The 15,449-nt window shown below is 34.9% G+C and overlaps 1 protein-coding gene across 1 annotated transcript; it reads right to left on the reverse strand.

The window, feature by feature from the left end:
- Positions 1-305: 305 nt before the first annotated feature.
- On the reverse strand, positions 306-15,245 carry LOC129302218 (uncharacterized). The gene is made up of 21 exons (XM_054940924.1): positions 14,077-15,245; positions 13,722-13,864; positions 12,699-12,796; positions 11,870-12,051; positions 10,919-11,563; positions 10,656-10,804; positions 10,322-10,531; positions 9,375-9,524; positions 8,584-8,698; positions 7,362-8,045; positions 7,002-7,150; positions 6,674-6,886; positions 5,889-6,038; positions 4,933-5,047; positions 3,518-4,243; positions 3,261-3,409; positions 2,928-3,146; positions 2,114-2,263; positions 1,536-1,682; positions 1,111-1,224; positions 306-790 (listed from the first exon to the last, which is right to left on the reverse strand). Exons 2-21 carry the CDS (start codon positions 13,800-13,802, stop codon positions 422-424), a joined length of 4,815 nt encoding a protein of 1,604 aa, XP_054796899.1. The 5' UTR covers positions 13,803-13,864; positions 14,077-15,245; the 3' UTR covers positions 306-421.
- Between the last annotated feature and the right edge of the window lie 204 nt (positions 15,246-15,449).

Consider the following 15,449-nt stretch of genomic DNA (forward strand, 5'->3'; position numbering starts at 1 on the left):
CAAATCCACAACAGCAGCAAACCACAAATGGCTGCAATAACTTTGAAGTTAGCTTTTATTATATCTGAAAATAATGGAACTAAAACTTAGCTTACAGCATGCATGGATGAAAAATCTCCAGTCATAATAAAACTCATGAAGATACTTCAATAGATGAGTTCAAATGTAAGAATTCGTGTTGGGAAAAAACTTCTGAAAAAATTGTTACTAAATTGTTACTTTCGGTTTGTGTTTACCGTTCTACTTGTGTGCATTGGTCAAGATTTGTTGAGTAATTGTTTCTAAATGTTTATGACAGTCATCACTTCAGGCCGAACAAATGTTTCATCAATCAAAGCTGTAGAATGTTAATTTATCATCAATATATACATACATGTGTAAATAGATAAATGTGAACATTACAATTTTGAGACCAATCACCTCAAAGCAAATTACCAAACCTAAAAAATTGTTCATCTACTATGTATTCTTTGGCACCGTCAAGAAAAAATATTTTGGCACCACCATATGATATGCGCCTCTGATTTACCTGATGTATCTTGTGGCCTAGTCTTCCTGTTTCTTGTGGCTCTCCATTGCTTCCACCACAAGCCATGTGTTCTGTGCTCTCTGGATAAACATTTGTGACCTTATTATCTCTGCTACAAGTTTCATTTTTCTGTCTTTCCTGACTAACATCACTTAGGTTATTTTCTTGCGATCCTTTGAGTTCTTGGCCGCTAGATTCATCTTGCACAGTGAGTCCAGAGCGTGGCTTTTCTTTACCGGGGTCCTTAATTACTGGAATAACCTGCAATACATCAAGCAAATAGCATCAGTCAATTTTTCTTTTTGGGGATAAAAGAAGAAAGTTTGTGAGAAATATAAGGAACTTCTGGTTAGAGGATAAGAAATCCTTTATCAAGAAAATACAAGAAAAAATCTCAAGACAGAACAAAGCAACAAGGCCCCTCTCAAACTTCGTAGTAAAGAAGAGCTTTACAGTCTCTTTGCATGCAAGATATTATCACAATCTACTAATTATGTAGATTATTGGATATCATGTGAAGCCTTGAGAAGTACATGAAGTAGCTTCATTTTGGAGTGCGCTTGAGTTCATTGATTAAATACCTCCAAGTTAGCTGCTTGTGGCGATACTTCGATGTCTTGTGAACTAGATTCATCTAGCAAAAGGCGATTGGATTGTGGCTTTTCTATAATGGGGTCCTCAGTTACTTTGATAACCTACAATATATCAAGAAAATAACATCACTCATTCTTTTTGGGGATAAAAGAAGAAAGTGTATGAGAAATAATAGAACTTCTTATCCGATCCTGTCTGGAAAATACAAGAAGAAGGCTCAAGAAAGAACAAAGTAACAAAGTCCTTATCAAACTTTGCGGTAAAGAAGACCTACAGTCTCTCTGCGGACAATACATTAATCACAATGTACTAATTATGTAGATTATTGAATATCATGTGAAGACTTGAGCAGGACATTAAGTAGTTTCGATTTTGGTGTGTGCTTGACTAGTTGAGTTCATTGATTAATTACCTCTAAATTATCTGCTTGTGGTGATACTTTGATATCTTGTGAGATCGATTCATCTTTCAAAGGGCGTTTGAAGTGTGGCTTTACTGTAATGGGGTCCTCAGTTACAAGTGGCTTGTTATCAACTATGCATGGCAATGCTGAGATAACCTGTAATATATATCAAGCAAACAACATCAGTCACATTTTTTTTTTTTGGATAAAAGAAGAAATTTTATGAGAAAGAAGAGAATGAACTTCTGGTTTCTACACGGAATACAAGAAAAAAGCTCAAAAAAGAACAAAGTTATAAGGTCACTATCAAACTTAATGGTGGAAAAGAGCTTATAGTCACTTTGCACATAAGAAATTATCATAATGTACTAATTACATAGATGATTGGATATCATGTGGAGTCTTGAGAAGGACATAAGGTAGTTTCAGTTTTAGTGTGTGATTGAGATCATCGTTTACCTCTAAATTAATCATAATATTTTCAAAGGATTTATCTATATTGTTTTTCTAATAAATTATAGCAACAAAATTGTTATTTTTCTGATATGTTCAACTTTTCCTTTCTTATTGGAAATAATAAGCCTTACCATATTCATTGTTAACCTTTCCTTTGGATTCTTTCTTAGACACTTCTCAATTACTTGGACCAACGAAAAAAGTTCTTGATCATCGTAGGAGCTGCTGAGTTTTGGATCCACCAATTGTGGGTAATTCATTCCTCTAAGAAGTGGTTTTGCCTGAAGAAATGTTGTTCAATGCAATATGAAAAAGCAATGGAAGTTGATGTAAGAGAATAATCAGCTTTCATAAACGCAGGAATTTTCTTTGGTAATGCATAATTAAACATTGTGATTGCTCTGATCACTGTCTTTAGGCCTTGGTGCTTTGATTTCATAGGAAGATATAAATGATATAAACTTACAGATAAGGAACATAATAATTTGTCGAATACATTTACTAGAAGATAATAATGACAGCCTCACCAATCCAAATATTCTTCATATGAGAGATCTTAGAGAAGAAATGTCCAAAGAATGACCTCAAGATGCCAAAATAGACATTTCTATGCTCCTCCAACCAATCTAGTTCACGGTTTACAGTGGAAGTAGAATTAAAATACGAAAGGCAGAAGGAAGCTTGGAGGATTGCCATAGATCATAAGACCAAATATAATAGGATGTTATTTTAAAATTGAAGTATCTAAAAAATTTGCCATAATCACAATTTGCAAGAATATATGATTCCTAGAGTACCAAGAAGCCACGGATGAGAGAATTAAAAAATCAAACATTTTTCTAGATGTGCTTGGACAACACATTATAAAATAGTGAAGCATATATAATACTTTTATATGGTACTAATTACGCTTGTAATTTTTAGATAGAAAACCATGGCTCTTACCCATTCAATAAGACTTTTCTGTACTGAAACTTTATCTATAACCCTATGCCCAGTGATCAGCTCTAAAAGAACCACCCCTAAAGAATACACATCTGTCTGAGTTGAGAACTTTCCACTGTCCAAAAGTTCCGGAGCCTCGTATCCAATATTCTCTACATTTTTATTCTTGTGCCAATTCTTCAATTCATTTTTGGATTTTCCAAATCCAAAATCTCCTACCTATAGATATGAGTATCATCCAAGCTAGAAGTTAAAAGCTAAAATGATAAAAAAAAATTTCAGATTAAAACTTAGATTGTAGCAAAAGACTCGCAGCTATTAAGTTCTACGTACCCGTGCTTCAAATTCATGAGTTATAAGAATGTTACTTGGTTTTATACTTCCATGAATTGTATTATTCTCATGCAGATACTTTAGACCTCTGGATAAACCTATTGCAATTTTCACCCTCTCTCTCCATGTTAGTAATCTACCAGTTTGTCCTGCAAATTGCCAAAGTTTCCTTCAATATTAACTTCACATCTTAACTAAAGGTTCATGTATAAAGTCTACAAACTTCATTTCAGATAAAAAGCTGTAAATGTATTTACCTGATAAATGATGCTCAAGTGAACCATTGCATGCATTCTCATATACAATCAGCATTTTAGTTTTATCTATGCATGAACCCAACAACATGACCACATTTTCATGTCTAGCCTTAGAGAGGAACTGAACTTCTGACTTAAATATCTTCTCTTCCTGGGAGCTTGTCATTTGAAGTTGCTTGACAACTATTTTCAATTTGCAGTTTAGCTGGCCTCTGAACGAAGGTCCATATACACCTTCAGTTAGAGAGTTCTTAATTGAAAACCCCTCAGTAGCCACATGGAGCTCATTATAAGAGAAATCCTTATGACCTCCAAAATGAGGGCGTTTACTTTTGCAGATAGAGCATACAGAAGATTCGGAATCCTCTAACATAACTCTGATGTTACAACCATCCAATGAATCCCCACGTAAGCTACCCTGCATTAGTTCTTCATTGCAATTTTCACTTGCAATTTGGCTACCCATATTTGTGAGTATTGTGCCCCTCTTTTCTATTTGGAGGCTTCCTCCTGTACCTTCTTGAGCCTGGCTTATCTGATCAGTTTTTGTGCGACACATCATGTGAACATTGCTGATCTCTTCTCCATCCTGGCGCAGCTGATGAACATTTCTACTACCTATTAAGTCATTTTTTCTGACTATTGATCTTAAGCTCCTCTCCATCTCATAAGGGATGCTTTCGATCTGTTCTTGTTTCCAACTGTTCTGATCAACCTTTGTTTGACCTATCATTTAAGTCAAGTCATTCCTTCCTCCTTCAGAAAAAGAAGTTCTAAAAGGAAACAAAGAAAGCAAGCTTGCAACTAATCTAGTAGTCAATTTCATTAGATCTGTTTCTACCAGTTTGTCTTTGGGGATTCAGGTAGAAATATAAGAAGCAAAAATGAAAATAAACAGCAATTTGAATTGTAATTGAACGGGTTATAATATGATGGAAACTAACTTTTGTTATTTATGGAGAATGTTAATATGTTAAAAAGGTCCTCTTCATCTAGAAACCCTAGTACTATTTCACCATAAGCTGTCTGGTTGTTAAACGTTTCTTTTCTGAGGATATTACTTATGGAGAAACTTTAGTAGCCTCCACTTATTTGTTACTTTTTTTTATTAAAAAAAAAAAAAGTCCTCTTGCATGATTAACTCAAGCAAATTACTTTGTGCTGTTATAAGTGGAGAATTAATGCCATCATTACATGATATGAATGAATGAATAAATTGTTATTTTGGATATTTCCCTTTCCAGTGGAAGAAAAAAGCACAGGTCCACCATAAGTTACATACTTCTAGTTTTTGTCCTCTACCTTTGTCCTTAGGATTCCAGAACTTTCTGATCACCACAAGTTGCGTGCTTACTGTTGGTGTTTTTTTAAAAGTTTATCTTTATTCCTGAACTGTTTGTTTAAGTTGTCATTACCTTGTGAACAAATCATATCAGGCGCACAGGGTGGTATATATGATTTTTCTGGAGAAGAGTCTTCAATTGCACATAAACCATCAGTATCTTCAATGTCTTGCAATGCAGAGACAACCTGAAATGGTCCAAGTGAAGTAAACATACATGAAATGTCAAATGTTATGGTTATTTTTTATTTTTTTAATAGAAATGTCAAATATTATGTTGATAACAATGCATATAAAATTGTATGTGCGATAATGTGATGATTCGAGGGAATGAAAAGGTATGAGGTTGTGCTCGGAAAGAGTCCGAAACCAAGTTAAATTTTCTGACAATCAGTCTTGTTTTTATATGAATAGGAAATTTCTTTGACTTCTTTTGTGACTAACTAGAATACAGAGAAAATAAAATTAAACTCTCAACAACAGTGAAATTAGGATCATGATCATTTAGATGTATTCTTGACGCTTTGGGCTGTAGATCCTTTCATATCTTTGACTTGCAAAACATTTTCTTGTTTCTTAATTCAAATGTTCCTTCTAAAAGTTTAGCTTTGCACACTGGAGGAAGTAGTTTGGGTTGTTTGAAGGTTAATGGAAGTCTTTTGCCAAAGAAGTTTTAGGAATATAAAAAAGAATTAGGTTGCTTTGACTTCTACTCTTATTTCTGGATTGTAATATTATACCTGGCTCAAAGCATAAAATTTTTATTTAGAGAATTCTTTCTGTATCACGTTGTGTGGGCCGGATTTCTTACCTTGTTCACGAGTTTCAGCTCAGGGGTATTCAACTCTGTCTCTTTATCTGATATTAGAGTGTCAATACAAAATTATATTGTGTCACCGTATGGATTACCATGTCCTGTTCTTTCTATCTTTTGCCCTTTCAGTTAGACACATTCCAAATCATTGAGACCTTTCTTTCATTTTTCTTTTTTTTTTTTTAATGTTTGGCAATGAAATCATTGAGACTCACCATATTCATGCTTGATCTTTTCTTAGGATTCTTCCTGAGACATTGTTCTATTACTTGGATCAACCATCTAAGTTGGTCTTCTTTGCAAGAACTGCTGATTTTAGTATCCACCAGCTGGGCGTATTTCTTCCCACCAAGAAGAGGCTTAGCCTGACATAAAATAATCAAGAAGAAAAAATGGGTGATGCAAATAGAAAATAAATTTGGTGAGAAAAAAAAAAATCAAAGTTCTTAAGCCATATAGTATGTTGAGTAAATCAGTCGATCCGCAAATGTTATGAAATACATATGCATTTCATGAATACTTGGCTTCTCTGACATGATCATATTAAAGGTGTCAATGGGGAGTAAAATAACAAAGAGAAATATAAAAGTAAAGAGGCTGTTCCACTGCATTCACTAAAAAATAAATGACTGAATGAGTACAAGATGAACTATAATTTTTACATCGCAAATCAATGTGACATGTTACTTATACCAATCATGTTTATTGGTTCAAAATACAGAAATCTTGAAAAAATTTCGGGGCACAGTATCTAAGATGATCAAGGCATGAATTTATTGCCTCCTGCAATAATATGGACATTATGAAAACAAAACAGAATGTAGGATAAGTCTTAACAGAAGAATTTAATAGACAAAAAGAAAATATTCCGGATAAACTTGTTCGGAGAAAAGAAGGGTAATGAGGACGAGCTTTTTGTTCAGATATTCTCAGACATGTAGAAAAGTAAAAGTTATTCATTACCACTTTAGTGATTCAAATACCAGCATATGTGTCTTACCCACTGAACAAAACTTTTCCCTCCAGATAATTTATCTGTCGCTCTCCTGCCACTGATCAATTCTAAAAGAACCACGCCAAAGGAGTATACATCCGTCTTAGTGGACAGTTTTCCTTTCTCCAAATACTCCGGTGCTGTGTATTCAGAACTTACATTTTTATCTTTGTGGGATTTCAGTTCTAGTTTTCCTTTTCCTAAGCCAAAATCTCCAAGCTAAAGATATATGCACCATTCAGAATAGAAAATTAGTTCGCTAGGATGACAAAATGATAATTTACACTTGCTTCCCAAGTTAGACAGACAAAATTAGGTCAAAAGGTTCAATTACCAGAGGCTCGAATTCATGGGTCAGAAGAATGTTGCTTGGTTTTATACTTCCATGAATTATGTTAATGTCATGAAGGTATTTCAGACCTCTAGAGGCACCAATTGCTACTTTTACCCTTTCTCTCCAAGTCAATGACCGGCAGCTTCCCCCTGTATAATGGAGAAATTCTGTATTTAGTCAAGTTCCATGCAGAAAGTGTTTAAAATTCTATATGAACAAAGGCCTGTTTGTTGATCCATTAAAACCCTTCTAAATGGACGTTTTCCAGACATCAATTTTTCTTGCTTCTCGAAAAAGCTACATTGGGACATGTGCTAACTGACGAGCTATAAGTTCTGAATATAGTAGTCAAACATAAACCTGATAAGTGCTGGTCAAGTGAACCATTGCAAGCAAACTCATACACAAGAATCTGTTGATTTTTGTCTGTGCATGAACCCAACAGCATCACCACATTTTTATGTATAGCTTTAGTAAGCAACTGCGCCTCTGACTTAAATATTTCTTCTTCCCGAGAGCTAGTTATTCGATGCATCTTGATAGCTATTTTCAGCTTACAATCTAGAATGCCCCGGAAAATTGGTCCATTTCCACCTTCAGAGAGAGAGTTCTGAAATGAAAATATATCTGTAGCATCTTCAAGCTCATTGTAAGTGAAGTCTCTTTGATTTCCAACATTTGAGCGTCTACTTTTGCATATAGAGCATAAAAATGATTTTGAACTATCCAAAATCACTTCTCCCTGGTGCCTATTCATCATATCTCCTTTTCTATCAACTGCAATTTGACCCATAATTGTCTCATTTTTTATAAAACTGCTCTGTCCTTGATCCAGATCCAGTGTATCAACTTTTGTCAAAGCTACCATATGGTTTGTTCTTTTCTCCTTTCCTACACTCTTCTCCACCCCATGGCTTAGATGATCAGCTTTTTTATGACATAACATGTCGTTATTTTCAATTGCTAGCTCTGGATTCCACATTTCTCCATAGTGGCAGCTCTTGATCCGCTTTTCCTCAGTCAGCTCATCAGGTATCTTTTGACCTATCATATAGTTCTCATTTGGTAAAAACATTTTTCTATAAATTATCTGAATATATTCAGATTGAACATTCGACAATATCCAATAATTTTAAATATGATGAAGAAAGTATGTTGCTACTCTTGCCTGAAAGTTATATGCTTAACACATGCTCTCATCTGAAGATTGATACTGAGACAATTTCAAATTAAGTTGCCAGGCTGTTTCATTGATTGGAGATTTTGCTAACTTCTGACTTCTTGTCCATTCTCTTATGTTTGATTATGACATATGACTAATAAATGATTCTGATGATAACATATAAGAATGAACCATTTTCAAAAGAAAATTATCACGCTCATAGGCTGTCATGTTAACAATATCTTCTGCCCCTCCCTCTTTAAGTTATTTGCTTCTATATTTCCTGTTTTACCTTTTTCCTCAAGCTATTTAATCTGAGAATTTTTTTTTAATTAATTTGACTTCAAGTTGATTACTTCTTGCTTTCGTTATTTATCATTGTGCTTAAGCTATCCTGTCCTAGATTATTTTCCTCTTTACCTTGAGTAGAAGTAATGTCTGATATGCCACATGTTGATCTTGAAATTTCTGGGGAAAAGTCTACAGTAACACAGCCCTCTTCACTCTCTATTATGCCTCGTAATTCAGAGACCACCTGAAATTATGTGGCAATGGCATGTTGACAATGTATAACCATAAAATTGCAGCACAGGTGCTGTGAGGTAGAAATATAAAAGCAAGACCATTTTATTTTCTTTTGGGAATGAACCGAATCAGGTAAAATCTTAGACCATATCTTTATTTGGATAGGTTTGTGAGCATTGAGCACCTGAACCATGTACTATCTCTTGTTCATTAATTCGTACAAATTTGTATCTTTAATTTAATGAAGCACCAATATCATTTTTCATTCACAGAGCATCCTTGTTTATGAACCTGGGATATGTCTATATTATGGTTAACATTTATCTGAAATGCATCCTCTTGGTAATTCAAAATGTTCTCAGTTAGGATAAACAAAGTAATTTTTGAGCCCTTTGTCAATAGTTTAAGCTTTTAAGTGAGATTTAAGATTATATTTGTGCCTTGGTAATCTTATAATTTCTTTTTTATTTACAATCTTCAGACCTTATAATTTTTTTTTTTGAGCAAAACTTCAGACCTTATAATTTAAAGTTCAGTTTTAAGTAATTGAGCATTCAATAACAAACCATAGTGTTCTTATACATCTAGTAACTCACTGCCAACAGTTAATACTACAGTACATGCAACTTGTTTTCTTCCTTCAATTTCACTTCATGATTGACATAATTTTAATCATGGACACATACCATATTCATGCTTAATCTTTCCTTTGGATTCTTTTTGAGACATTTTTCTGTTACTTGGGCCAACCAATGAAGTTGTTCTTCTTCGTAGGAGGTTCCAATTGCAGGATCCACCAATTGCGGATACTTCTTTGTTCCAAGAAGAGGCTTTGCCTGAAACATAAAATGAAAGAAAATAATAAAATACAGTATGTTTTACATAAGCACAAGGTCAACAGAAAAGGTGCAGAGAAAAGTTGTATGGCATTGTGCAATGATTTAGGTCATTAGATGCTTATAACTAGAGATTAATGCCAAAATTTTCAAGGATAACCCTTTCCATTAATGAAATGGTCTTCTTAGCCTATTTGTTGTCCTCTACTAGGCTTTCTATGCCTACTTTATTTTTAGCTCTCTCTCTCTCTCTCTCTGTATAGATATAAATATTTGGTATATGGTAATACTAACTAATCTAGATTAGAGTATTGTTTGGCCTAAACAGAACTACTTGCATCCGGTAATAACATCAAAAGGAATATGGAACATGATTCAAAGCAGAGAGTATTGAGTACTACAGCACGGATATGAAATGGATTGACTTGGGAGAAGCATCAGAGTTAAAGCTTAAATTTAAGATGTTGCACGACAAAGGAGAACTATTTCCAAGATACCATGGTTTATAGTGCACCGAAATCACAAAAAATTATGTCATCAAAGAAGATTGTTGTCCCTACTGCTACAAGATTTGTGTGCTTGAAAACAGATACAAGAGTTTACATGGGATTAAATAGTATCACAAGAAAACAAGCCTGATAATGATCTTTTGAAAAAACAAAATATAGGGTCTTGAGGTCAAACAAGTACTTTTGATATTCTTAGAAATTAGAGGACAATGTTGATCACCCTCAAAAATTCAAATTACCAGAAGCTGCTTAGGGTGTGTAATAAAAGTAATGTTGTGTGACTATTACCCATTCAACAAGGTTTTTCTCTCCTGATATTTTGTCTGTAGCCCTCTGACCAGTGATAAGCTCTAAAAGAACCATTCCAAAGGAGTATACATCCGTCTTGGCTGTTAGTTTCCAATTCTCCAAACACTCTGGTGCTGCGTATACCAAACTTTTATCCTTGTGTGACTTTTTTGCTTCACATTTTGCTCTCCCCAAGCTGAAATCTCCAAGCTAAGTATATATTCACCATTCAATATAGAAGTTAGATTGATCTGATGAGAAAATATGGAATCAACAGTAACTTAGACAAATAGGATATGTCTTGGCTTCCAAGTCCAAGTTATTAGGTATGTACCATTGGTTCGAACTCATGGTTTAGAAGAATGTTGCTTGGCTTTATACGTCCATGAATTATGTTATTATCATGTAAGTACTTTAGACCCATGGAGACACCTACAGCTATTTTCACCCTTTTTCCCCAGCTTAATGGCCTGCAACTATTCTCTGCATGATTCAGAAAGTTCCTTTATTGCATCACATTGAAATCTCCACCAAAATTCCTAGGACAGTTATACAGTTGCTAAAATTCTACATGCATTATTGGATCATAAGTCTTACTAGATAGATGCTTGTCAAGTGAACCATTGCATGCATACTCATATACAGCTAATAGCTGACTTTCTTCTATGGAGGAACCCAACAGCATGGCCACATTCTTATGTCTAGCCTTGAGGATCAATTGCACTTGAGACATCATTTGTTTCTCTACTTGGGCATCTGTGAGTCGATGCTGCTTCACCACTATTTTCAGCTGACAATCAAGCTGACCTTTGAAAGTAGATCCACATTCTCCTTCAGAAAGTGAGTTGTTAATTGAAAATTCATCTGTAGCGACTTGAAGTTCGATATATGAGAAGTCCCTTTTCCATCCACTATCTGGCCGTCTACTTTTGCAGACTGAGCAGATAGAGCATTCTGTATTCCCAAAAATGCTCTTCTCTTGCTTTCCATCTGTTTTATCTTCTTGATCATGGCTCAGCAGCTCAGCTTTTGTTCCATCTATGTGTAGATCACCTCTTGTTGCCTGCCTGAAGTGCTGCCCTTCATCATGGATGCTCTTCCATGTCTCTTCTACAACTGTTCTGGGTTCATCAGGTTTTGTCTGACTTGTTTGATTACTGTCAGTAAATGTAAAGTCATCCCCCTTATCTGAGTTTCTTTGCATCTCTTCTTCCATGCTGGGAAGATCCTCTTTTATTTGACCTATCATCGGATCATTCCAAACTGTTATTGTTATGATGCTCAATAACCACTTTGTGAATAACATGCAATGAAACTGAGACAGAGTAAAGCTAACCAGCCAAATTAGAGCGTATTTGGCCAAGGTAAATCCCATAAAAAAATATACCTAGAAAATGACTGAATTGACTAAATAGCTTCAATTGTTTGAGAGTATTTTGCATAAAAAAGATTTAATTTTAATTCTAAGTTTATTAAAAAAAAAAATCTGAAGCTGATATTTTGGCGGACTGAGATGTAACCTGGTGCTAGAAGTGTTTCAGAGCTTACCAATCTTGGGGTCTTCCATACTGTTATCCTCATCGTCATGACATCCTGGTACAGGACTGATAAATATCTCTGTGGGGAGAACTGGGGGACCTCTCAAATGTTCAATCCTATTGTTACGCTTCAATCTTGATATACCACAAGAAAGCTCCTGCAGGAAAAACTTCTCATCTTTCTTCATCTGCCTGCGACCCAGGTGCTTTTTATATTAGTATGTTTGTATGATTCATGTGAAAAGAGCTGTTTAGATTTGACAAGAGGAACATTAACTATGCAATCGTTTTATAATTCAACAAATCATAATTTGACTTAGATGTTATGAGAAGTAAATTCCAAGTTACAGACATTCTAGAGTCATTACACATCCATCGAATCAATATAAAATCAGTACAATTTTCAAGCTTGATCTTAGTCATATGAGAAGCTCAGATACAACTATGTTTGTCCTTCTTCTTGTGCTTAAAGATGGCTACGTTAGAATTATTGTATATCCGGTTTATAGTCCTCAGCTCAAGCCTAACATTTAATGCTTTGGCTTGAATTAGCCAGAATCAATATCTAGGAGCAATTCCCAGAGTGTATCAATACCCTTGACTGTGTAGGTTAGAGTTTCATCTCTCATAATCTTTGCGTTAAAAAAGGTTCTTAACGAGGACATAATTAGCACGGCCAATGAAAATATCAGTTTCTGTTCCTTCGTACTTTCTAGACATTTAAGAAGAAGCAAAAGTTGCCCCAAAAGCTTTCAACTTTCCTTCAAAAGCAATGTTTTGTTTCATGAGATGACTACGAAGGTTGTTTCAATGAGATTATCAGTTTAATTTTGCCTGACCTGTCCAATATCACCCAAGTTGCATTTAGTTCTTTCGCTTTGTCTAAAGCAACCTCCTTAGCTGAAGTTGCCGTGACCAACTCTATCCTGAATTCAACCTGAAATGTTATGCAAAATGTAATAGGCTGCAATATTAGTAAAATATGAGAAGTCCTAGCATTACACAAATATCTGATAGATTCCCAGTTGTGAATAAAACAGATGTATGGTAACATCCTAATGGGAAAATAATATGAATTACGTAATGATTTTTGTCCTGTACACTATCACTTAATATGTTAACTGAAGATAATATCGGTTCTATCTATGTTTTTTTTTTTCATGCTTTACAATTATGAGTCTGTAAATGCAACCTTGAACATGAAACAGGTGGCAAAATGGCACGGTCCTCTGCTTCTAATTTATTGGAGAAATTTCTTTCTATTTTGACCTGCAAAATTTTGGAGGAACAATATTTGTGGCTTCCCGGCTGTTTCTCTAAGTGTAACACATACATTGGCAATGAATACGCAAAAGCTTAAATTCTTAAGTGACTGTGCACAAGTAATTTTTAATAAAATAGTAAATTTTTTTTCACATGAAAGTTCCTTTAAGCTTGACCAAAGCTCACGTGCATCATATCTTGTGCTAAAATTTAATGGAAGTTGAAGATGATTGAATTTTTCAATTTGATTACTGGCCCAAAAAACTTTGAAACCATACCAAGGATTACTTCACCTCAAATTTAAATATTCAAATGAAGATTCACGAATAGGTATAATCTTTAACACGTTTTCTCAGACAAGAGCTTTAAAAAAAATCCATTCATTCCTCAACTATTTCTTGTAGATTATTTTCTTCGGATTATGTCATCGATAATAAGTCATTGTCAAGTAAATTCTCAACGAGCTGCTTTTTTTTAGGGTATGGTTTTCCAATATCATCCTTTTCAATTGAACATCTATTAACTTTCAACATTTACTTCATTCTTCCTTATGATCATAAAGCAAAAGAAAAGATCTCAACAACTACTGTTAATGTTACCTTCTGTGATTCATACAGTTTAGAAATCTCAAGAAGCTCCTCATTATTTTGGTATTCTTCCATCCTCCTCGCAGCTCGCATCTCTACTGCTTTCTTGTTGGCTCCAACCAGTGATTTGCTGTCCAATGTGCTTAAGTACCCCACTACAAAAGAATTTTGATGGTAAAGGAAGCAGAAAAAGTAGTTTATTCATGTGTCCTTTATATGGTGTTTGGCACGTGGGATTTTAATTTCTCAACTGCCGCGAAACCTATTTGAAAGCTATTCTTGTACAAGATCTATATGAAAAATTTACACTAATGTTGTGTATAAATAAAGAGAAAATCAACTAGTTTGCCTTTGAAAGATGACTTACACTGTTACACATTAATTTTGGTAATCAACTGTTGTTTGCATCACTTCAACACACAAATAGTCATTCTCTCATTCTCACGAAAATTTAATTGTTTTCTCACTCCACTGAGTCCGAATCAACATTTTCTTCATGTGCGTACCCGTGTAAATGTACCATCACAGGATAAAAACATTGAATCTGTCCCAACAGAGTGACAAAAGTGATTTGATGCAAAAATAGTGATTTGATGAATAATTAATAGCTGCCATAAACTTCCCTAGCATCCATGGAAGAGCACATACTAGGAGTATAAAACTGATAGAGAACTGCAACAACGGTGAGCTTATCTCCTGGCTTCAGTGATAATCCTTTCAAGGACCAACGAAAGACTCTTGGATTGACATCTTTAGATGCATCCAGGACGACCACCACCCTCTTTCCTTCCATGCTTTTACAATTTCAAGCTCTGTATTGCTATGGAACAGAAAAGTTGGTTCAGGGAAGAATATATGAAGAAGAGGATACAAGGAACTACCAACATGGGAGATATAGCTTATTCATCCAAGTGAGACATTTTGTCGAATACAGGAGCTTCAAAAGAGCCCTTCTGTCATCAACTTCCCAGACATTGCAAAGCCATTCTATATAAATACTGTAACCCTTGAATATTCCGCATTTTGGGAATCCTGATGAAAAATCCAGTAATCTTCTTGCTGTCTCTTTATAAAAACCCATTACTTTAAAGCTCGGTTTGGTCCTAGGCATACTTGTAATTGGTTTTCATGTCTTAGCTGAAATTCTTGCGATTGATAATATCCAAGCTAAGGTTAAACTTGTTCATCATCCCTTCGAAACTATCCCCAAAGAGGACAAAGGAATTTCTCAAACTTCGGAGAAAATCAGGGAAATGTTCTTCGGTGCGCAACGAGATAACAAGGCCTCCGGCTGGCTGCTGCATTGTGGCCAGCCGCCTTTAGCCTCGTGGACTTGCCTTCGGTCGTCCAGTTTCATGCCACAACGTGGTGTTCTTCGCAAAAGACAAGAATACGCGACAAAGATCCCAAGCATGTCTCTATTTGTTGAGATGATAATGAACCTTGAAATTCTCTTCTTTCTTCTTTTCCCACCATTTTCCTGCATACCGCGCTGGACAACGAGCCTTGACCAGTGAAACAAATTTTTGACATAGACATAGATGCAGCTAGCATGGTCTCTATGCTAACAAAATGTCTGTTCATATTTTATATTTTTATTGGTCTACTGGTTCTCGTTGATCATCATTCATCAAGCTTATTTTGATGGAAATGAGAACATTTGAATCAATAACAAGTTTAGATTTTGATGATAATGTATCAGGCCTACCAATAACATCCTCGTATATTAGGAGTAGACTT

The sequence above is a fragment of the Prosopis cineraria genome, unplaced genomic scaffold (assembly GCF_029017545.1).
Source record: "Prosopis cineraria cultivar Desert tree isolate PC_DT_omini unplaced genomic scaffold, ASM2901754v1 PC2, whole genome shotgun sequence".
In the NCBI taxonomy this organism is placed as follows: Eukaryota; Viridiplantae; Streptophyta; class Magnoliopsida; order Fabales; family Fabaceae; genus Prosopis; species Prosopis cineraria.